Source organism: Ambystoma mexicanum, chromosome 12, assembly GCF_040938575.1.
Source record: "Ambystoma mexicanum isolate Mex_15411 chromosome 12, UKY_AmexF1_1, whole genome shotgun sequence".
NCBI classification, from domain to species: Eukaryota; Metazoa; Chordata; class Amphibia; order Caudata; family Ambystomatidae; genus Ambystoma; species Ambystoma mexicanum.
This window is the reverse complement of record NC_090936.1, coordinates 294,382,345-294,407,470: the sequence shown is the minus strand read 5'-3', so window position 1 is coordinate 294,407,470 and position 25,126 is coordinate 294,382,345. Positions and strand designations below refer to the sequence as shown.

The 25,126-nt window shown below is 45.7% G+C and overlaps 1 protein-coding gene across 7 annotated transcripts in view; it reads left to right on the top strand.

Annotated features, from left to right (window-relative positions):
- The window catches only part of C2CD5 (C2 calcium dependent domain containing 5), a 2,654,621-nt gene that overhangs the window by 780,582 nt on the left and 1,848,913 nt on the right, over positions 1 to 25,126 (top strand). For all 7 annotated transcript variants that reach the window (XM_069628452.1, XM_069628454.1, XM_069628457.1 and 4 more), the window contains one exon: positions 8,231 to 8,339. In XM_069628452.1, coding sequence (XP_069484553.1) covers positions 8,231 to 8,339 — 109 coding nt within the window. The remainder of the gene's footprint in view (positions 1 to 8,230; positions 8,340 to 25,126) is intronic.

The following is a 25,126-nucleotide window of genomic DNA, read 5'->3' as shown; positions in this document are numbered from 1 at the left end:
TTGGGCAAGCATTCAAGGTATTTATCAGGGGGATGGCCATGTCTAGGGACTTTTTGGCATGCTTAAGACTATCTGAAGAGACATTGCCCTTAGTGAAGCCAAGCTCAAACTGTTGGAAAACAGAATATATATCAGCGCCACACTGCACTATGCTGGCTGGTATTAAGACGCAGTTAGAGGCATTTAAACAACATGCAGAATGGGAGGTGAAATGCTTTGCGAGACCTGCTGAGGCTAGGCGACATGGAGAAGGAGAAAGACCTGGTAGTGCGCTGTCCAACTTAGTCCGGTTGGAAAGGGGTCTGAATCATATAGTTGGGGCGTGAGATGAGTATCAAAATATGCAGTATGCAGATCAAGGTTTTAGTGATGTTTTTGCACGTTTCTATGAGGTCCTGTGCCAGGCACCAGGGGGAATGATGAGGAAGGCATGCAGGCCCTGTTAGAGACCATCCCCATGTCTGTCCTTTCGGAGGATGCTCAGGGGAAAATTAATGTACCATTTAGGGTGGAAGAAATAGTGAAGTTAATACACAGTGTACTGAGAAAGAAGTCCCTGGGCCCGGATGGGTCCTCTGCAGAATTTTATATTGAATGCCATGCACTCTTGGCCCTGTACATGCTTAAGGTGTGGGAGGAATCTGTGCAGAACGGGAAACTCCCACAGAAGCTCTGAGAAGCCACTATTGTAGTACTCCTGAAATCTGGGAAGCCCAGTGCAGAATACGCTTCTTATAGGCCATTGTCCCTCATGAACGTAGATACCAAAGTGTATGCTAAAATCATAGCTAACATTCTACTTTCCCTGATGCCTTCTCTTGTAGACCAAGACCAGGCGGGTTTTATACTGGGTAGGTCTATGTGTTTGACTCTGCCGGCGTCTGTTTAATATCATCGCCCGCATATTGTCTGTTGCTCAAGCGGTAGCAGTAGCGTTGGATGCTCAAAAAGCGTTTGACATGGTGTCTTCGTCGTTTCTATTTGCTGTTCTACATAAATGTAATCTGGGGGAGCAGCTTGTCCAATACATTCAGATTCTATACTGGTACCCGACTGCCACAGTTCGGGTCAATGGTGTACAGTCAAAGCCATTCAAGCTGCACAGGGGGACGCGTCAGGGCTGTCCTCTACTGACCCTGCTTTTTGCCCTGGCGATTGATCCCATGGCGTACCTAATCAGACATTGGCATAGGTGGAGGGGCATTGGAATAGCGAGACAACCGGCGATCATCTCCTTTTATGCTGATGACGTTTTGCTCTACGTCTGAGACCCCCAACATAACCTTGAGCCTATCATGGCAGATATCACTCAAATTGTTAAATAATCATGTTTTACTGTTAATTATGATAAATCTGAGACGTTCCAGCTGACTGTTAACACTCCCCGAGCCCTGGGGTCTTTTCCCCTTTAATGGACACCAGGTTGTTTCATATATTTGGGTATATTGGTTTCTAGAGACAAAAGCACATTAATGTCAGATAACTAGGAGGCACATGCAGCATATGTTTCCAGAAAACTGAGCCATTGGATGCAAATACTGATGTCTCTGGTAGGCCGATTGGTGTTCAAAATGATATTGGTACCATAATTGTTGCATCTCCTTGTCTATGTCCAGGTTTCTGTGGCACTTTTGGGGCTGTTAGGAAAATATGGGAGTCTATAGCGCTTCCCTACGATAGGGGGGAGTTTACTACTCCGCATATGGAGGTTAACTGGTTGGCTGCCCAGGCGCAGTATGCGTCATATTGGTATGGGCTAGATGGAGTCCCACTGCATGTTAAGTTAGAGAAGGTACGGGGGGCGCTGTTGCGCTCGAAAGGAATGGCCGCCTGAGTGAGGAGCTCCGTGCTGGGAAAATCCTACATGTTAATTCCGCCTACGGGGTGCCGCGTTTCTACTCGGCAAACTACCAACTGATGCCAATAGATCCACTGGAGGTGCTGCCCAACTACTACGCTTCGGAGAGGAGTCTTTGCGGAATAAGCCCCTAGGCCGCGCGTGTAACGGGGCTTACGGGCCTTGCTGGGGGAAGGGCGGCCGCTACAAGTTCGCCCGCGGCACGGCCTGAAGCTGTTCCACACCTCCACGGCTTCACTCGGGGACACCCTAGCCCCCCCAGGCTACACGTGCAATGCAGGGGCTTGCTGGAGAACAATACCCGACCCCGAATGCTGTCTTGTTCCGGCCGTCGCCTGCTGCTCCTTAACGCACCTCCCGGAGCCCGTCAACAGCTCACCGGTCGCCCCGACCTTGTACTGGAAAACACTGGGAGACCCTAAACCGGGCCCCCCCCCACCCAACAGCTGGCAATACGGACGACCCCTACCCAAAGCGCGGACCTGGAATACAGCAAGACAGAATAATACAGAGTCAGGCTGCCCCATCCCCGTACTGGGACACAAGGTATGGAGCTCCCCAGCCCTTTCCACCGCGATCTGTGCTACGTTCCAAACATCCTCCCAATGTTGTGACCCCATTGCCGTACGGAGGAACATCCCAACTTGTATACTGCTTAGGTTATACAATTTGGCCTCCCGACCAGCACCACAGGCGCTCCCGCTCTGATTCTCACTGCCAAGTAGCATGCTAGTGCGGTGCATCCCCTGAAGGTTCCGGGACGCCCCTGAGTCAGGCCTTTGACGGATGGTGGGTCTCTGTGGCGCCCACTACCAGCTAACCGGAGCCGATACGGCCACCACCTATGCCTTCCCTTACTCCACACCTCGGCGGAGACCACGATACACACGACTACGGCCTGGGGCGATCTTCACTGTTATCTCTGGTTGCGCTATTAGCACAGGCAACCTTACTCTCCCCCGGGGCCTAGCTCTTGCTTGCACTTGGGCTCTCCACTAGTGGCTAACGCAGCAAACCGAGAATCTCTGCTATGAGTTTGTGGAAGGGAATTGAACATACCCTGAGTAATGAATAAACGTGGGAGGCTACAACCCATTTTATGAAACAGTGCACACAGCATAAGAGACAACTGGTCTCCTCCTGGCTCCGATACCACCTCCTGCACCGGAGATTCGATCCTCTGCTCCTCTCCTTACTTGACGCAGACTCACTTAGCAGGGACCCTGATCTAACTACCGATACGTACCCCTCAATACATCTGGAAACCTTATCGGAGCACTGATTGGCGACAACGCACCTGGGCAACATGCCCTGTTAAAAAAACAGGAAACAAAGTACAATCAATATGTTCACCAAGGCTACGCAGAAGTCAGCAGAGTCTAGTCCCGAATCCGAGATGCCCACAGCATCGGCCCCGAGCAACCAAGCCTCAACTAAAATGTTCGAATACATGCGGGAGGGGTTCACTGCTCTTCACTCTAAGTTAGACGACGTGAGTGGAACGATCTGCTCGATCAAGGCACACATGGAAAAGACAGATGCCCGGGTCACAGAGGTCGAAAATAGAGTGAGCACCACCGAGGACAACATTGCTTCCCTTAGGGCCGAGGTGAATACCCTTTCTGTCAGGGTCCAGGAAATCAGCAGAAAGATCGATGACCTCGAATCGCGCTCTAAGCGCAATAATATTCGTATTATTGGTGCACCTGAGAACAACATCGATGGTCCTATGGAGGAATACGTAGAACAAACTCTTCTGACCCTGTTGGATTCCCCCAAACTGTCTTCACAATTTGCCATTGAAAGAGCCCACCGTGCTCTCCTAAACCTAAACCGGGAGCCCCTCCCCGTTGAATTATCGCAAGGGTGCTGAATTACCGCGACAGAGACGCACTGCTACACGCCGTGAGAGCCAAGGGCGAGTTACTCTTGGGTTCCTCAAGAATTCACCTCTACCCAGATTTTTCTTCTGCTGTCCAGCAAGAACGCAGACCCTTTCTATCAGTGAAGAAAAGACCACGTGACCTGGGTGTGAAGTACTCCATGTTATACCCAGCCAACCTTAGGGTTGAACACGCGAACCAGATCCTCTTTTTCACCATCCCCGAAGAAGCGACTAAATACATAGAGGAGCACTTCCGCGGCTGATCTTGTCATACTGGATACCCGGGTGTGCCTATCTTCCTGGGATCTCTGGGCTCCCACGCTCTGCTTCATACTTGGTCGCGCAATATTTCCTTCATAGACTCATCCTAGGTACGGGGCCCCGAAGCAGTTGTGCGTTCCCTTGTGACCGGCCGATTGGCTACCCAATGTACCAGTGGCTCCCTCTCCATGGACCTAACTTTGGGGAGACCCACGTCATGTATCCTTTCTTGAACTGGTACCTCTGGGCAACGTCCAAATTCCTTCCATTTATGCCTAGTTTTTGAAACAGTATATTGTCAGTGTTCATATGCCACAGTGACCTAGTCTTTGTCCCAGTACGAGTGTGCTAATGTCTGACTGGCGCTAAGGCCCCCAGGCGAAGTTGCCATAGGTTATGTGTTGGTTTGATATAGGGATGGGGTTAATTCTTCCAATTGGGGGAGGGATGTGGGTGGGGTTGGATGAGGTTGATGCTATTCCTCTGTTTGGGAGAGGAATCTCGTTGGGGATGGGTGAGTTGTGGTGTTATGCGAGAAAATGCTTGACTACTGCAATGGATGGGGGTATGGGACTAAACCATCATGGACATTTCTATTGGTTGGACTCATCTTGCAAGACTTAGACTGTGCACGTAATATGTGGCTTTGTTACTCCATAGTACTTCCCTTTTTTCAGATATACAATGGATGACAGTGATTTGACCTGTATGAGCTGGAATGTGAGAGGACTGGGGAACCATAAAAAAATGAGGAATGCAAGTGTTGCTCCCAAATGTGTCCTCCACGCAACAGTAGGCTGCAAAATTCAGGGTTCCAAACACACACTCTCTCCAGTAGCTTTATACATTCTATAAAACAACATTCTTAACCTTTCTTCCAGTTTGCTTATATTGTTACGCAGGAATATTGACTTTTCTTTGTTTTATGACAAGAACTTTCAGTAAAAATATCTTGAATAAAAAAAGTAATTCAGCATGAACATGGAGGCAAACTACTAGATCCATAGGTGCTGCACCCCGTTTTCCAATTAAAAAAAATTGAATTACATAAGCATCATTACATGAACATTCATTTTAATATTTGTTTGCAAGCACACACTGTTAATGTGTTTAGGATGCAGTTTTTATCATTTTCACAAATATAGAATTTCATTGTTTGGCGTGGTGGAGTATCCCTCTTCCCCCATTGCTGGCTACAGACATGAAAAGAAGTGGGGGTGGTAGTCAAAGGAGGCACAAGACAGAAATACTGAGCATCAGAGTGCCAACATAGGGAAAGAGCGCTGATAGTTCAAAGTTAGAGGTACATCCTCGCATGATTTGGGAGGCGTGTAAGATGAGGTTGTGGTAGGTGAAAGGGAACATTTGGGGGTGGAGTGTTGCCATTCTAAGTTAACTTGAAATGGGATTTTTTGAAAATGCCTCCTTTTGAATTCTAGGTTGTTCTATTCAGTAAGTTCATTGACCATGCTAACCCACATTGTTTATCTGTTGCAATTAACTAAGCCCAAGTATGATAGAAAATGCGCCCACTATTCAGGGCCCATTAGCCCTGTTGGCGGTAGACTTTGAAAAAGCGTTCGATTCGGTCAACTGGGAAGCGATCTGGGAAATAATGCAAAGAATAGGATTCGGTCCCCAATTCATGAGCTAGGTCAAACTACTGTATAAATCACCAATAGCAGTCACAAAAGTAAACGGTTACGTATCAAACCCCTTTGAAATAGTAAAAGGGACCAGACAAGGATGCCCACTGTCAGCCATGATATTTGCGATAGCAATCGAGCCACTCGCGATAATACTGAGAAGTAATGAGACATGGAAGGGCTTCCGCTGGTCAGAAAGCTGGGAAGACAAAGTGTCCTTATATGCGGATGACTTGCTTGTATACCTGAATTATCCAGTAAGATCCTGTCCCATAGTGACTGAATTACTGCAAAAATACGGCGCCTTCAGCGGCCTGCAGGTTAACTGGGCTAAGTCCATTCTGTTTCCGCTGGGGCAGGGAGAACAAACGATACCACCACAATGCCCCTACCAGGTGGAGAGGGAACATTTCAAGTACTTGGGCATACTCGTCACAAATAACCTCAATGATTATGTCCCCAGAAATTTACACCCAGTGATGACAAGACTCGCAGAAGACTCCCGACACTGGTCATCCCTCCACCTGACGCTGCTAGGCAGAGCAGCGCTCTTTGAAATGATGTCCCTGCCCCGACTCCTATATATATTACAGAATGCCCCACTTCACGTTCCCCCAAACGTATTCAGGAAAATAGATCAATCACTTCGGAAGTTGCTGTGGAATGATGGCCACCCCCGCATAGCACTTGCCATGCTTCAAAGATCCATATCGGAGGGCGGAAAAGGGCTTCCCCGAATGCAGACATACTACTGGGCCAGCCAATTGACAATAGTGAACGACCAATTGCACGGGGACAAAACCGCTCCGCATAACCCTTCATTAGAAGCTGGCACTCCTGAAAACCCTGTTATGCAATATCTGTACAAGAAAAGGGCCCGAACAACTACTTCCAATATGCGGACACATATAACCCAAATTTGGATGGACACACACAAATTCGTGGGATGAGGCAATAAGCTGCCACAAGCCCAGCCATTGTGGAATAACAGAAACCACCCGGGTGTATACAATCTTCCCAAATGGCCGCATTGGTCTCAACATGGAACACTTACATTGGGCGACGTCATGAGAGAAGGCACCGTAATCCCATTCACGGAGCTGGCTCTCCGCCTTGCACTTCCCCAAACCGAACAATACCATTACACCCAATTGCAACACGCACTACAAGGTAACCTCCCTGATATGACCGCACTGCCGGAATTTACCCCAATAGAAAGGAACCTTTTCCCGGAGCGAATCACCCAAAAAGTGACGTTGGTCCTATATAGTGCCATAACCTCCTTTGGCACGACAGAATTGCTAGCACTACAGACCAAATGGGAGACTGATGTGGGTGCAATACTACCGGAAGAATGGGTCATGGCATTGATGTTCCCTAGGGAGGTAGCCATATCGTCAAGACTTGGGCTGATTCAGTTAAAGATATTGCACAGAGTATACTATCCAAGAGTAGCCCTCTATAAATGGGGAATGATAAACGACCCAACTTGTCTGCGATGCAAAACAGAGGAAGGCGCCTTCTTCCACATACTGTGGACATGCACACACATTCAACAATTCTGGGGGGCATGTTGTAACGAATTATCTAGAGTCATACTACTGCTGGGAATAGACGATGAAGTTGACCTGACAAGATATGAAAAACTGTTTGTGTTCACCACTACCGCACTTATCAAAAGAAACATCGCTCAAAAATGGGGGTCGGAGATGACTCTTGAGTTATGGACAATGGATGACAGACGTAGACGTCTGTGTTGCAATGGAGCGCAGGGTATACACGGCCAGAGGATGTCTGGCAAAGGCGCAGAAAGTATGGCAAAAGTGGGAAGACGACCACTGAAAGGTGACTTTGGACAAGTTTACAGGAAGATATACTGTGGCGCCCCTCGACGTCTATGGTGCCCTCAAAGCGGGGGAAACGAATGTAGCTCCTGCAGAGGGGCAGTGAACTCAGATTCAAAATGTTGTAAGCAACGAGGGTGGGAAACAGTCAATGACCTGTATCGACAGTGTGTTTGTGTTTGTTTGTTTTCAAAACCCAATAAAATTTGTTATAAAAAAAAAACAAGCCCAAGTATACACCTAACACTACACAGGCTTTGCTTATTCATTAAATGTCTACTCTATAAAAATAGTCATACATTGAACTTTGTCCATGCATCTTTGTGTTATGAATTTGTCTAAAGATATGGGTTTAGCAAGTGGTTTATTTCATGTGTTGTGTAAGAAATGTGAACGCTTTTTGGACTGAACAACACAAAGTTCAAGTCAATTCCTTATTTACTTTACTGTCTAAGAGTATATACCTCCAATGTATGTGCTTTGCAGCCATTTCTTTTAACATGTATTTATTCTTAGATGCTCTACCTTTAATAGGCACAACTTCATGAAGGGTGTACTCTAAAAACTGCAAGATTGTTTTGCAGGCAAATGCCTCCAAATGAAATGTACCTCAAAAGGTTTTTTTGTTGAGCATAGTGCTCATTTGTCTTCATTTTGAATACTTTAATTATGTTGTGTCATGTAAAATAACCGTGCTTGGGCAAACTTAACAGCCCTTGTTTTTAATCATTTATAGGAGTTTCCCTTTTTCACCTTGACAACCTTTCCTCTGGGTTTCCTTGTCCATGTTGGTGGAGTTGTCAGTGCCCGTTCTGTGAAGCTTTTGGATCGCATCCACAACCCTGGTATGTTTGTAAAAGAAATTGTCAATTACTAGAAAACACCTCTTTGTTCCACAAAGAAAATAAAGGTGTTTGTATATGTCTATGAAAAATATGAATTTTGAAGGAAATGCACAGTTCAATGGGATGTATGTCTTTACTTTGGCTGCATTTACTCATATGTTCACATTGATACTTTTACTCCTCCATACCTTTATGTCTCCTGTTGTTCACTTCTCCTAGCATTCCCTTCATTTTTACAGGGGCGACCCCCCCCCCCCCACTGTTCCCCATTCTTTTCTACCGCATATTCTTCCTCCCTGTCCCCTTGACTCCAAACCAAACCTTAAGGTAGCCTTAACCACATCCGTTGCCACCTTCACAATGTGAAGATGCACACAGAGTAAAGGCATGAAGAAGTAAATGCTTGACAAAGTCGATGTCTGGCGAAGTAAATGTAGACAAGGTAAGCAGGCTATGTTTTTTTGGACGCAGTAAAGGGGGGAATACTGCTCAATGTATAGATAGTCATCTATTAAGTTGGGACCTTTTTTATTTCATTACACATATTAATCCCATCCTATTAGTGTTAATTTTGGTCTTTACTTGGTTAATGCTTTACCCTGCTGATGTCTGCAAAATATTACAACCTGTACACTTTTTCAAAATAGGAAACCTGTCCCTAATCCTCTAATCTACACCTCAGACAATTGGATGAGTTTGCAAATTGCACATGCAAGCTGGATCAACCAGTGGTGGTTTTATGGATCCATCTCATGTGCTAGAACAGTTCTTTATAGGACTAGACCTTTTCACATGTGTGTTAATCTTGTATATATTTAAAGAAATTAATTTACTTGCACTGCATTATGAATCTCATTTATTCTTTCCTCTGCCTACGCTCTTTGTGCCAAATATACATGCATGAAAAAAATAAGTTACTTAGTGATAATGTTCCTCTCAGGTACTATTGTAAAGGATTTCAATCATGCGACACGGACACCTTAGTTTCGGCCTAGTATGTAGTGCCTAACTGAAGTGCTTTTCTCGTTATTTATGTGGATTCAATTTTGGGATGGTACACCACTCATATCACACCCCCTTTTCAAATACCCTGTGTCAGACTGGACCATGAACCAGGCTGGTTGGTCAAATGCAATATTTATTTATTTAAAATTCAAAATAAATCACACACTTTTCATATAGGGCAGCAATCACCAATGGAGTGATAGTTACAAATGTGAATGTGAGCAATGCACTGGGTTTGACTTTAGTGGAGTACATACACAGCACAACAGGATAGGAGTACTTTTGATTTAGGACTGATAGCACCCAAGTTAGGATTTCCCCCTGCAAAGTACCTTCAACCCACAAATAATCAATTCTGAATGGATATGAAAATAAGGAGCTGAAAATGTAATGCAAATCCGACCTTCCCTCACCAAATAAGAGTGAAAAATGGATTTTAACCCTTGCAATGTTAAAAAAGACACTCGGAAATGGATGAATAAAATAAGGATGTGTGCAAAACCCTTGAAACAAATACAGTTCTTCACTAAAGCAACAATGTAAAGGTACTAACAATTACAAGCTATGGATTAGCAAGAACATACAGTCTGAAAAATGAATGGAAGATTTAAAACAGTTTACAATCAAAATGACACATCGGAAACTTGCAAATATTTCCATTTTCCGTGTAAATTTACTAAAACGGTTTCTTTGAAAAACAGGTGAAATATTGTAAATCGCAAGGCGGTTTCTTTGGTTGGGGGATAGCTATGGATCGCAGGTACACTATGAAAGTGAAAGTAAGTCTTGAGCTGGTAAATTGAATAAGTTATGCAAGATCTAAGAAGGTGCACTTTGAGTAAATGAAGGCGCGAAAAAGGAAAGGAAATCAGGTTGTGAGAAGAGCAGTTTTACTCTACATTAGAGTATTCAGGCTAGGCCACCAAGGAGGGACACAGTAAGCTCTAGGGTTGATTCGCGAGTTCAACCCTCTCGCCCCAGCGCCCGCCCTGGCGGAACCAGTCCGATCATTCGAAATAGGATTAATGGTTTAGGATTTCACAAGACAAATTACTAAAGAGATGGCGCTAGCACTAGAAATCAATGGCAGGGTTGCAAGAATGATTGTGACAGTTTGAACAAGGTATCAGGATAAGGATAGGGTGACTTAGATAGTGGGATGAGGACAAAGACAAGATAAGCTATGAGTTTAGATAGGGTGCCAATTTGATACTCACAGTCCACTTTTGAGTTTTTGGATTTTGACAGTCAATGGTTCTGGTCACTACACGGCAGGGCGCTTGGCAAACAGCTGGGCAGTTCTGGTTACCGGGTAGCACTTCTGGACTGGCAATTCTGATCACTGGATAATATAGGTCAGATGGGTAGCAGGATTGCAGCCGCATGCAGTGAGTGGCAGCAAGCCAGGCTGGATCAGGATCCCAAAGGTACCACAGTTTTCCCCTGTTTAATGGGAAATTTAGTGAGTTTTTTATGTGGCAGGCCTTGCTGGAAACGGGATCAGCACTGCTTGGGTGCTGCAATGGGACCTGGAGTAGGATCAGCAATGCTTGGCCTGGTAGTTGGAGTCTGGATCTGGAAGATGACGGGTACCGGAACGCAGGACAGGAAATCAGGAAGAGTGTGTGTGTAGAGTCTTGTCAGGGACCCTTATTTTAAGTGCATAATTGCATCATCAAAATATAGGCTGGGCAGGGTTAACTAAGCACGCCCCTAAACTCCTTGGATTGGACAGGGGTGCTAATCTCCGCCTTGCTCTCAACTGGTTGGATTTCCAAGGGAATGATGTCAGATTTATGAGGGGAGTTTTACAATGTCCAAAACTCCCACATTTACTTTACTTAAAATCCGATTTTGCCAAAAACACACATTTACACCATTGCAATCTCTTGGCAAATTATATACACAGGTTACATATTTTGTGCAGCACATATCCGTCCAATCCTCCAGTCTGTGGGACCTTGTTTCGCCATTCTGCCACATTTTGGTAATTTAGAGCATGAGAGATTCGGCCCAAAATTCCCTAACTTTATACACAGGTGCGCATTCTCCCAAGGGATATATGTACAAAAATGTATGTTTGGAACATTGATACTTTTCTGTTTATCCTCAATACTTTGCCCTTTTTGCCCCAAGGTGTCAGTGAGTTCTATCATGTCTCGAAAGAAAGCACAAAAAATCACTTTTACACTGCAATATTTTTAAAATTTTTCAAAGTCTTGCTGCATAGATAGAAGTCTTTAAAGTTTATTCCTGAAATAGCCTTTGTGAACAAATGGCAGTTCCTTTGTCCCCGGGGTCATTTTTTTTTCTTTAACTTCAACTGCTGCCAACTGTCATTTCCTTCAGAGCATGGTGGGGGTTTCTCCCTTGATTGAAGTTATATTGCCCCTTCACACTTGAGGCTTCCTTCCCCAAGGAGCTTCATTGTCCGGGTCCCAGCAGAGACGAAAGTCTGTTCAACCCTGTAATTATCAGGGGGCTGTCAGTATCTGCTGAGAGAGAGCCCTCCTTTTGGTGCCACCTCTCCAAGCAGAAAACCTGTTTTTCAACTTGCAACTCCAGTCACTATTGTTTTAACCTTTCATTTCTGATCTTAGATCCAGTATTAAAGCATGCCAGTTGCATAAAATAACCCATGTTATATAATCTCACCCTCAGAACACCCCCTCATATTGTCAAAGACTGGCAGGCTTTCATTCACCAGTGTACTGTTCCACGCACAGGCATTTGTTCTTCTTTAGTTTGCAAAAGCCCATTTTTTTACACCTGGTGCAGCTGCCCTTCCTTTTTAAATTCAACTTTTCATCTCCAGCAGATTCACACACTGTCTGCAACTATAGTTATTCTCTTGAAGTGCTGGAGTTTGTCTGAAGCACGGATACTTTGAATGGCTCGGCTAGTGAGTCTCTTTCTGAACAGCTGAGTTTTGGATACTTTTGCAAAGAAAATGACTGTGTTCCCCGTGCGAGTAAAATTAAGGTTCCTGGTTGATTTGTCATTTTTTTTTATTTGTTGTGACTGGGCTTGTCAATTCAGAATCATGCCTAGTTTTGCTGAGGCACAGTGAAACGCACAGGGCTTGGTAGGGCTTATTAATCACAGTGGCTTTAAGGAACAGAGGGAATTAGCGTCAAAGCCGCATTTTTTTTTAAGGTGAAAAAGGGTTTCTTTTCAATGGATATTTTGGCTTTTGCAGCAAAGCAACGCTGCTTTTTCTACTTTCTTCCTTTTGTTTATGTGGGAACCCACTTGCAATCTCCTTTAATGTGCCCCCTGGTTCCATCCTGCCTGATGTGTGCTTGGCAGGACGGTGCAGCCATTTTTGTTGTGGTTGCAAAACGCAGTTTTGAGCCATGGCGCTCACAGGAGCCAGCGCAACCCTTTTGTGGTTGTTTCTGCGCAAATGCAGCTTAGTGATGTGGGGCAATGCCATTGAGTGGGTCAATATATCCCACACTATCAATGCATTTACACATTAGGCTTAATTACAGGGGGAACACCCTAGAACCACCAGAAAACGGTATAAACCTGCTCTTGAAAATCATGCGTTTCAAACAAGGATAACATGTTGATACATTTTTTTTTATCAAAGTTTGTATGAAGCCTAGGAAAATGTAATAATGTCTTAGGTTAGGTGACTATCAAACACTGCTTCAGGCACAAAACAAGAAAATCTATACAATAGAAGACCAATTTGATGTGGTTAATAGGGGTCCGTGTGAAGTGATTGTTCTTCTGATTGTAGTAACTCCTAACAGAGCAATGATTTTCTGCTTAACACATCTCAGTTTGATCAAAAGTGTCATACTCTTTTGCAGGGATGTGTTAAATGAAGACATACATAGAAAGCAAGTAAGCAAAAAGGTTAAAAAGAAGAAACCAGAGGCAAAAATCATCTATGGTCCATGGTTGCCCACCAAAAAAAGCAACCCAGTATGACTTAATCTCCCCCACAGGGAGAACCCAGGAGGCTCATCGCCGATTACTGCAAGGGGTATTCCAACCAAGTACAATGATTTTGTCTTCCTCTCTGCCGCAGGGAAACCTGCCTCTAGGCCCTACCCCTTGAGAGCCTGTGAGGAACCCTCTCGACAAAGCCACTTGCGCCCAGCGGGTGTCCTGCAAAATAAATGTTCAATAGGTTTGACATCTCCCTCTCAGGGGTACATGCCTCATTGTCCTCCCTCATGAGGGCATGAGAGGTTACCGTCTCATCTGAGCTACCCGCAGCAGAGAGGAGGCAGAGAGTGTTCATCAGAAGAAGCATTCACTGAGTAGAAATGTTATCTTGGGTCACACGAGTGACAGCCACACCTATATAAAGAGTTGAGGTATGCCACTACATTGGCAGTATAGCCGTGTCCTGCATATCAGACGGGTTGCTTCAAAAAGGTTTCTATCACGTCTTTCCTTGGGTGCTGTAAATCTGCATTAGCGATTAAAAGCACCTAGCTCTTCTCACATTAATCTTTCATCTTCTGTGCGCATATCCCTGTACTAAAGAGCACGCTATGCAGCAAGTTACGTGATAAAAGTGTAACCCATTATATATTCTGGGTTTAGTAAAGACAGTGGAATTGAATGAAAAAAAACCAATAACAATGCACATGTGTGGGTCTCAAATGTAACCATGCCGTTATAAAATCTTATTTGTAATGTGGCGTTATACTGTGTGTTTCCTTTCTTTTCGATTTTGGGGGGTTTTGTGTCTCTTAGTTGCACATTGTGCGACAGTTTTATGTGTTATTTATGTGGACTTCTGTGGTCCTTATATGCGAATATCGTGTAAATAACTCTTTAATCTCTTTCATGTTTCGTTTTACTTTTGGTTCACATGGGTAGGTTGCCCGGGTTGGGAAACTAGTGTTTACAAGTTGAATGGGGATTTGCTTTACCCCTGAGGAGATTTGACCTAATATTTGTCTGTTCCCTCCCACACCACAGGGATATGGAGGACTAGATATGGCGCAGGTAGGCAAAAAAAGCCAGCGGTTTGCCGGCAAAGGGGAGACGGCGCTGAGGAGAGATAAAGCTGGAGGGATTCTTGAATCCCTGCCTTGCCCCTGTGTTTCAGCCCATACAGGCCTCTTCAGTTTGTGAATTATTTTATTCCCCTCCCAGGGGAGGAACAGCAAGGGAGTTCTAGTATGAGGAGGCATTTCAGCTGGTGTGCGGATCCTGTGGGAAACGGGCCAGCAGTAAGATCAGCGCAGTGCCTTAACAGTTCCCTGAAACGGCTGTCCCTGTGTCCCTGTTCAGCCGAGAGGTAGGAACAGGGGAGCGTTGGATACGTGGGGAGGAACTGAGGCCCAGAGCCCTAGCTTAGTGCCTTATTTTGTGGGTACCTCAGAGTTGTGTTTTAGTCAGGTTAAGAAAATAATATATAAACACAAGTCCACAAGAGTGACCTTCAGTCCGTGTGACTGGGCATCGGAGCAAAAAAGATTTACTAAAAACAGGTTTCTGTGAGGCATAGAACAATCGTACTTTGCATAACTGAAACTGGCCAGGAGTGAGTAGGGGCCTGCACTTATACCCACCTAGTTGCTCTTGGAGTTTTTTCGTTTAGTGTGTGAAGTGTAGGGAATTATTATATAGCGCAATTAGTCACTTTTATAAGAAGAACACGATTTTCTAGAAGAATTCCAAAAGTTCAATTTTTGGACAGTGTCATTTAGACAATTCGCCCCTTCCACCGCCGATTTTGTGGAGCGGTTATGAGGAAAGTTAGTCACCTCATTTTATTGTGGCCAGTTTAGGTGCTGAATCACACATTAGTTGGGGGAGCTGTCCATGATACGTGTCAGTCTCATTCATACTACATCAGGGCCACACCTAAGGCTACCATTAAATGCTACTGGCCCTTAACGTGTTTTTTTAGAGGGAGAGTCACATACTTATGAGGAGATTGAGACAAAGCTATATCTGTGAGCTGGTACCCGTCCATAATCCTCGGGTCTTACACATTTGTCCGCAGAAATGTGCAAGCATATCAGCGTTGGGGGCTGCAATGCCCTACTTCACCTCTGGTATTATGGACTGGTAATCATAAGGTTAAAAGTCGAAGTTATGGGCCTTAACTACAGGTCTCATTAATGGCCACAAGGAAGGATTTCGGGTGTGCCATATTTTGTATGTCTGTGTTGATGTACACTTTCTGGTAAACTGCAGCTACCATAAGGGTAGGGGTTGGATCCTGTTTCAACGGTAGATAGGCTTTTCACTGTTCTGTTAGCTTCTATGGTAAAGCCTAAGTAACACTTGAATGTATGTAATGGACACCTGTTACCTAGGTAAATTATGGAAAACACTAACATTTATTCACCAGACACCTGTTATCAAAGCCAGGTGTAATGTATAGAAAGTAATAATATTTATTCAACTGGCCAGGTGGAATATATAGAAAGCACAAATATTTGTTGATTTATCCAACTGGCATCTGTTTCCAGGGCCATTTGTAATGTATGGAAAGCACTTACATGTATTCAATGGAGACCCGTTACCAAAGTCACTTGTCAAGTATGGAAAGCACTAATAATTATTCACTGGACCCCCTGTTGCCAAGCTAGGTTTAATGTATAGAAAGTAATAATATTTCTGATGTTTGTTAATCTGCTTAGAATCACATGCTGTGCATAGGTCCGACATCCAGTGGTCACTGCGGAGTATTGCATTTTGTTTTTCGTAGTCGAAAAAGGGGACGTCGACAAGGCGTGTCTGAAACACTATCCCTATAGTGACGTGCGTTGTACCCACAATCCCACACGCGTCGAGGTCCCTCAGATTGTTTTTTTCCGCCCAGCTTCTGGTCGCCTTCACGCGGAGCTCCTCGAGAGACATTGCACCTCGACCTTTGGTCGTTTTTTCTCATAATATTAATAATCCCTCCCTCGACGCAGTTGTAAGCTGTTCTCCGCCGAGCAAAATCTTCGACGGAGGGTCGAGCGGAGGAAATCCTTCGGCGCTGCCGAACACGTGGCCTGGCCTCGCAGGCCATATACAGTAGGGAGAGTGGGGTCGTGGGACATCTCTGGGTCTTTTCTGAGAATGCCTTTCCCTTTCCCCTTCCTTTCCCTTGGGGTGCTTATCGCGATTTATTGCCTCGGCTATGGAGAGGACACCCTTTAGGTTTTGCCCGCTTTGCAAAGGCAAATTTACTTGGAAGGACAAGCATTCACGGTGTAACCGCTGCTTGCCCCTCGATCACAAGGAGGAAGGTTGCGCGGCTTGTCGGCTTCTTAAGCCTAAAACTCTAAAAGACCGTAGGGTTAAAAGGTGGGCGGCCTATGCGATGTCGAAGGCCGAAGGTTCACCCGCCGCTGCTACCACCGACAGTGACGAGGAACGCAATAACACGACCTCCGCTACGGAAGTCGAAACCCCCTCTAAGGAGCGCTTGCGCGCTTCGTCGTCTGTCCCCGGCCCCGACGGGCTCGGCTCACGCCCTGCTTATGGGGATGAACACCCCGGCGACACTGACGCACACAAAGACTTCGAAAGACACGCCGAAAAAGCCCGAAGAAAGGCAGGGACTACCCCCTTCAGTCGGGGGGTCACCCAGCACACCTGAAGGTTTTTCGGAGGGCGACGGGACACTTTCCTCGACGCTTTGGGAGAGGTCGAGCCGTTTCCAGCTAGATGACTCTATTTTTCCCCCGCCAGACCGCTCTGGGGTACCCCATGAAACCATGGAAAGACTCCACCTCTGTATGGAGAGGATGGAAAGGTTTATGAATACCCAGACCTCTCAAACTCCCAAGAGGACTAGAGAAGGGCCTCAGGAGGACCCCAGGGCCAAAAATCCGAGGCTAGTCAATCCCCAGGTGGACACAGCCTCAGACTTCCATAACGTATACGACCTCACTGGGGAGGAACAATACTTGGAAGAGGAGGATGATTTCATGGACGATGAAGGAGGACAGAACCAGGAGGAATGTCTGGAAGACAGGCCAGACATTATAGAAGAAGGCTTCAGAGAAGACACTGAAGAAGGACCTTCGCACCCCTGGCAATCCCCATCAGTATATTCCGACACTGATGTCCTAAACCTAAATCCTCCTGACAATTCACCGGTTAGGAACACGTCTCCAATTGACGATCAGCCCACTTTCAATGCACTGTTGCGCAGAGCAGCAGCACATTTCGAACTGGACACTGGGGAGCTCTCTCCAGAATTAGACTTTGTGGAAAGAGTAATTAAAGAGAAACCCCCGGTCAGCCAGACCATTCCCCTCCTAGCTTCAGTGAAGAGAGGAATCATCCCTTCGCTGGCCACTCCCGCATTGATCAGAGGGGTCAATCCGAGAATTGAAAAACTTTTCACTCCTTCTCCCTCAGACCCGCTCTACATTAGGGGACATTCCATTCCGGATTCCCTAGTAGTATCTAATACTAGAAAGAGGGCAGGGGTACCACTTTCCACCAGTGAGGCACCCCCTGACAAGGAGGGCAAAAGGCTATATGCCCTTGCAAAAAGAGTAACTTCCTCGGCTGCCTTCTCAGCAAGAATTGCGAACAACAATTCTTTGCTTGCTAGCTATGCAGACGCGCAGTGGGCCAAACTGCGCAAGGACGCCGAGAAAGCACCGGAGCCTTTACGTACACGCCTACTTTCAACTATTGGCGAAGGAACCCAGGTGAACCAGAGCATTGTAAAAAACTCTCTGGATGCGGCAGAAACAGCGGGACGTTCCCTGGTGCAGGGAATACTCCTAAAACGCCATGTATGGCTGCGCAACTCAGGGTTTAAACCGGAGACACAGGCGTCTTTAATAAATAAACCTGTGGAAGACTCTAACCTCTTCGGAAAAGCGGTGGATGAAGCTCTAGAGATGGCTAAAAAAGAGTTCGATACTATCAAGGCTCTTGACCAAATCTCTAAGCCCACTACCAGACGCGGCTATGGCAACAAACGCTTTTTTCGTGGCCAACGCCAACAACAACAACAACAAAGTCAGCATCAACAATACCCTGCCACCAATTACCAGACCAATAGTGGGCAGTACAGCCAAAGAGGCCAACGCCGGGATAAAGGGAGAGGTCGGGGATCCACCCCCAGAGGCTCCCAAGCCCCCAACAACTCCAAGTGACGCGAAGATTCGCGTCCCCTCCCATGCAACACACCGGTCGGGGGCCGGATAACATCCTTTCTTCCTGCATGGGAGGAGATAACGTCAGATCGTTGGGTACTTTCCACCGTAGCCCACGGATACTGTATCGAATTCAACAGTTCCCCATCCTACAGACCCCCGAGGGGACGTCGCATGACACCGGAACATCTTGCCATCCTTCTCCAAGAAGTACAACAACTGCTGGAAAAAGGAGCCATAGAGGTCGTGCCTCTATCTCAGGTAACGGAAGGTATTTATTCAGTGTACTTCCTTGTACCCAAAAAGGATCTAACCATGCGCCCTGTATTAGATCTGCGCCCAGCGAACAAGTTTATCAAACCCCAAAAGTTTCGTATGGTAACCTTACAGGAAGTGATCCCACTGCTTTCTCAGGGAGATTACATGACAACATTGGACATGAAAGATGCATACTTTCATATTTTAATGTTGCCAGCGCACAGAAAATACCTCAGGTTCATGATAGAGGGCAAACACTGCCAGTTCAAAGTGCTACCCTTCGGCATAGCATCAGCACCAAGGGTATTCACGAAGGTGCTGGCAGTGGCAGCGGCCCACCTGCGCAGGTTGTCCATCCCAGTTTACCCTTACCTCGACGACTGGCTCATAACAGGGGATTCTTACGAAACATGCTTCTCCAATACCCAAAAGACGGTAGACCTTTTGTTCCAGTTGGGCTTCTCCATCAACGAAAAGAAGTCCAGTTTAGACCCCAGTCAAATCAAGCAATTCCTAGGGGCTCTAATTCAAACAAAGGACGGCCTCGTCTTCCCCTCCAAAGAGAGGGTCCAAAACATGCTGTTTCAAATCCCTCAATATGTGACCGGTCGAGAGGTGACGGTACGCAAAGCAATGCGCTTGCTAGGAATGATGGCGTCGTGTATTTATTTGGTACCTCACGCGCGCCTGCGCATGCGCCCAATGCAAGAGTGGCTCAACAGCCAGTGGTGTCAGGCCAGCGGACTATGGGAGGATCTAGTTGTGGTCTCGCAAGCCTTGGTTCTCTCGCTACGGTGGTGGACAAAGGAAAACATGGAAAAAGGGAAACCCTTTGCCACACCCGCGGCGGAAGCCACTCTAACCACAGACGCATCCCTCACAGGATGGGGGGCGCACCTATCCCATCAGACTGCTCACGGAGTGTGGACTCCGAACGTAGCATCCAAACACATAAATCTACTGGAGCTACTAGCTGTGTTCAAGGCGCTAAGAGCCTTCCAGGAACACCTACAAGGCAAAACAGTAATGGTCCTTACAGACAGCACCACAGCCATGTACTACATCAACAAGCAGGGGGGCACCCACTCTCCAGGCCTGTCCAAGCTGGCCCAGAATATATGGAAGTGGGCTCTCAAACAGGACATGTTCCTACTATCACTACATGTACCCGGGGAACTCAATCTGCTGGCAGACAGTCTCAGCAGAGATTTCCCCCTGCCCGAAGAGTACGAATGGCGCCTGCACGAAGACATCGTCTTCAACGTCTTCACACAATGGGGATTCCCAGAAATAGACCTGTTCGCAACCCTGGAAAACTCACAATGCTTAAGTTACGCCTCCAGGTACCCCCAGAACCAATCCAAGGGGAACGGTCTGTCGATGCAATGGTCAGGGAAATTTGTTTACGCTTTTCCCCCGACTCCCCTTCTCAACAGAGTGGTGCACAAGATGCACCAGGAACAAGTGACCTTGATACTAGTGGCTCCAATGTGGGCACGACAACCATGGTTCGCTCACTTGATGGAGATGTCTCTATCCCCCCCCCAGTAAAACTCCCCTGCCCGTACAACATGCTGTCTCAAGACAAGGGCAGGACTCTGCATCCATGCCCCCAGAACATGAACTTAGCAGCTTGGCTCCTGAGATCATAGAGTTCGGACATCTACAACTCCCGCAAAGATGCATGGACATCCTCAGGGAAGCCAGAAAACCGAACACTCGCCACTGCTATTCTAGCAAGTGGAAAAGATTTGTCATCTGGTGCAGGAGTAAAAGCATCAACCCTATTGACTGCTCTCCCACACATGTGGTCCTATACCTGACCCACCTATTGGATTCAGGTCTAGTGTTTAACTCCATTAAAGTCCACCTAGCTGCACTTTCTGCATACACCACTTCCCAACTCAAAGTGTCGTGGTGGAGGATCCCTGTTATAAAGGCCTTCATGGAGGGAGTAAAGAGAATACACGCCCCGATAGCTGACCCAGCTCCCGGATGGGACCTTAATGTGGTACTTACCAGACTCATGGGCTCTCCATTCGAACCCATGCACAAAGCATCTCTTAAACACCTCATGCTTAAGACCGCTTTTTTAATAGCTATCACCTCCATCAGGAGAGTAAGTGAACTTCAGGCTCTTTCTATTCTAGACCCCTTCGTTACAGTTCACAAAGATAAAGTGGTTCTACGCACTCACCCTAGGTTTGCTCCGAAATTTATTTCTAAATTCCACGTAAACCAATCTATAGAACTACCAACGTTCTTTCAAAATCCTTCCAATTTGGGAGAAAGGACTCTGCACACACTAGATGTACGCAGAGCGGTCATGTTCTACATTGAAAGAACCAGACCACTGAGGAAGACTAATCAGTTCTTCGTCTCGGTGGCAGCAGGAAGAGAAGGAGATGTGGTTTCAAAATACACTATTTCTAGATGGATTGTTCAATGCATCACTCTCTGCTATACTCTTGCTAAGAGAGAACTGCCCTTTAGGCCAAGAGCACACTCTACTCGAGGCACGGGGGCATCCATAGCATTCATTGCAAATGTTCCCCTTGAGTCCATCTGCAAAGCGGCTACCTGGAGTTCTGTGCACACCTTTACAAAACACTACTGTCTAGATGCACACTCTAGATCTGACTCCCAGGTAGGACAGGCAGTATTACGACACCTTTTCTCTACTGTTCCTTCTCATAACCCACCGCCAACTCCGGGTACTGCTCGCTAGTCTATGCACAGCATGTGATTCTAAGCAGATTAACAAACATCAGAAGAGAATGCATTACTTACCGTAAAAGCATTTCTGATGGTTGTATCTGCTTAGATTCACATGCGCCCACCCTTCCTCCCCGCTCGGATGGAAGGAACATAGACTTCCTTTATATATCTCTCTCTTTTCTGTACTCACTCACGTCTAGAAGGCTCCCTCAGGGCAGAAAAATACAAACAGAGGGACCTCGACGCGTGAGGGATTGTGGGTACAACGCACGTCACTATAGGGATAGTGTTTCAGACACGCCTTGTCGACGTCCCCTTTTTCGACTACGAAAAACAAAATGCAATACTCCGCAGTGACCACTGGATGTCGGACCTATGCACAGCATGTGAATCTAAGCAGATACAACCATCAGAAATGCTTTTACGGTAAGTAATGCATTCTCTTATTCACCAGACACTTGTTACCAAGGCCAGGTGGAATGTATAGAAAACACTTATATTTGTCTATTTATCCCACTGACATCTGTTACCAGGGCCATTTGTAATGTAGGGAAAGCATTTATATGTATTCAATGGACACCTGTTACCAAATTCACTTGTCAAGTATGGCAAGCACTAATATGCATTCAACAGACACCTGTTACCAAGGCCATGTGTAATGTATAGAAAGCACTAATATTTGTCTAGTTATCCAACTAGCATCTGTTACCTGGGACATTGGTTACTATGTGCGAACACTAATATGTATCCATTTATCCAACAGGCATCTGTTACCAGGGCCTTTTGTTACTGTATGTAAACACTAATATTTGTCTATTTATCCAACAGGCATCTGTTAACAGTGCCATTCCTAAATTATGTAAATCAACTATAGAGAAGTATCTTGTCAATCGGGCAACTAGTTCAGTTCACTTTTGTATTAAAGTTGCATATGTATGATCTAAAACTACCCTTCCCAGCTGCTACGCTAAACTCTTTTGGTGTAATTGGTTATTACCTATTTCTCTCAGCCTATTATTGTGATCTCAGTCCAAGGGCAAGAACATGGTTTATCTCCCCTTTCTGTGGAAGAAGGGGCCTAGGAGTAGATCTCTCTCTCTCTCCCTCTCCCCCTCCCTCTCTCTCTCTCTCTCTCGCTCTCTCTCGCTCTCTCTCCCTCTCTCTCCCTCTCCCTCTCTCTCCCTCTCGCTCCCTCTCTCTCCCTCCCTCTCTCTCCCTCTCTCTCCCTCTCTCTCCCTCTCTCTCCCTCTCTCTCCCTCTCTCTCCCTCTCTCTCCCTCTCTCTCCCTACCTCTCTCTACCTCTCCCTCTCCCTCCCTCTCTCTCTCTCACTACCCCCGGGGCCCAGACTGGGGTGCTATTTAGTACATTCCCAGGATTGACAAGATCCGCTCATTGGGCTGTAAGGTGTTCTACCGTTTCTCTTGTTCACCAACATGTTTTTTTTTTTGTGGGGAAGTTTACATACCAGTAATTTGCTTATAAACTCAGCAAAAGGACAACATCTTACAAACGGCTTACAGTTGTATTACTTAAGTTAATTTTACAAGTGTTGGCGAGCCTTATCATTTTATAAGGCTGTCGATTTTCTCTAATATCTGCCCCCACACGCTTTCGCCTTGTAACAGTGTATTTAATAACAGTATTTTTTGCCTAAAGTGTTGTCATTTAACATTCATGTTGTGACGTGCCTATGTTTAAAGGGTTTCGGTTTTTGTAGTACTCTCAGCTTAATGCATCAGCATTGTGAAATAAGTATATTTGTTTGTACTACCCACTGTGGTAAATCTGTTGAGAAACGTTGTGATTAACTGCCACTCCCGCTGAGCTTCTAAGTATAAGCCTTTGCTCAGCCCCTTAACCAGTGTGAGTTTGGTTAGACTTTGTGCAAATATTGTTGGTCCACAAAAGTTGACTTCCTAGAAACATACATAAGTAGTTCTGAAAAACCCTTCTAACAGTGACCAAAATCGTTACCATGGAACCAAAAAGAAAAGCTTCTCTTTGGTAAGTTTTTATTATGTATTTGACTGTGGCGATTTCTCAAATTAAGAAGCAATAGCACTGACTAATGAATATAGCATATAGCACTATATCCATGAGTCAGACCACTCTGACTCAGGTATATAGCCCTCCAATCTCTATGCAGCTGCACTGTACCTCAAGGAATATAGTCCCAGACTTGCTATGCCACCAGGGCTGTAGCAACCAGCTTGGTTTTCAGCTCCCTCCTTACACCATCCTTCCTCCTTCACATCATCTCCATCCTCTGTCAGCTTTTGTTTCTGATGCATATGCTTTTATTATACTTCTTTCCTAATTTGCATTACCTGCAGTTGTTGGTTCTTTGTTCCTAGAAGCTTCAAAAGGCCCATCAGTAATTTTGAAGTCCAGCCGAAGTCCTGTTCTTCCTTCGGTTTTAATATGTCAGTATGTGAGGTTTGCATCAGGGTCCCAAAAACGGCTCCCTCTTTCTTCAAGCTTGATATGTGGGGCTTGCCCTGTTAATTAATTGGCAGACCACACACTTTCCAGGCATGCCATTTTCACCGTCCATATGGGCTCCATGATCATGTTTCATCCAGTTCCACAGACCAAGTTCTCGCACCTTGAAACACTTGTGTACAGGCACGTTCTAAATCTCATATCATATCAAGTGCTGCTGATACACCATGTGTGCGGTTGTCCCAAAAACGAGGACACAAAGTCATGTGCTAGGGTATTGTCCTATGGTGCCAGCAAGATAGAAGGTTCCTGCAGTCTTGGGTGTCCTCTCTTGTCAGTGGGCAACTCTGGTCCGGAGACCCTCTTAGTTGACTTCCTGGTCCACAATTCTCCCACAACCTCATGGATGAACACAGTGAACTGACTTCACCAGGCACCTATTGCTCTTACTAACGCATACATTCAACACTTTTTATTTTCCCTTATTGTAATCAGGCACTGCAAATCTGAAACAATCTCGCCTCCACCTATGGCTTCAGCAACATTGCTTTGGGGCGCTTGGCCCACCTGCTAAACTGTTTGCAAAGTGCTTTACTTCTGCAATATATACTGTTCCAAAAAGGTCTCAATCCCTCTCACCTTTTTCATAGTTCCATTGCCTCCCTGGAAAAAATAAGTAGTGTTCCCTTTTTCTTTTTTTATCTGTAACATTGCCGTTGTGCTTTCTGTCCTGATAACCCTAATTACCACAAGAACAAAAAAACTTTTTTACATGAGCCCTTTACTCAAGTATGATGATGCATGTTTTCCTTTTGATTGTTGACCATACCCAATCACCGAAAAGAGAGCCAGAGTGACCTTCTGATCTCAGCTCTGATGTATTGTATCTGGTAAGGAGCAGAGACTAAGAACATTTCTTCTCTTAATTTGCCTTTTTTATGCTGCCGTAGTCTTTTTTGCACTATTAAATGCTACAGTAGTTTTGACTTCTGGTTGTACTGGTAACTATAATGATGACAAGACAGAGCTGATCATTCTAGGCACACAAGCCAACATCAACAAACTGGGCCCAGACTACTCTGCGTTCAGTATTGATGGAAATGTGATCAAAGTCTCGAGGGAAGTAAAAACACTTGGTTTTTACCTCTATTCTACCATGTCTTTCACTAAACAGGTTAACTCCCTTGCCTCTACCACAGCCTACACCTGTACATTGATAAGAGCAGGTATGCCCTTCTAATCTAACAACAGTTGTCTAATCCTGGCGAGA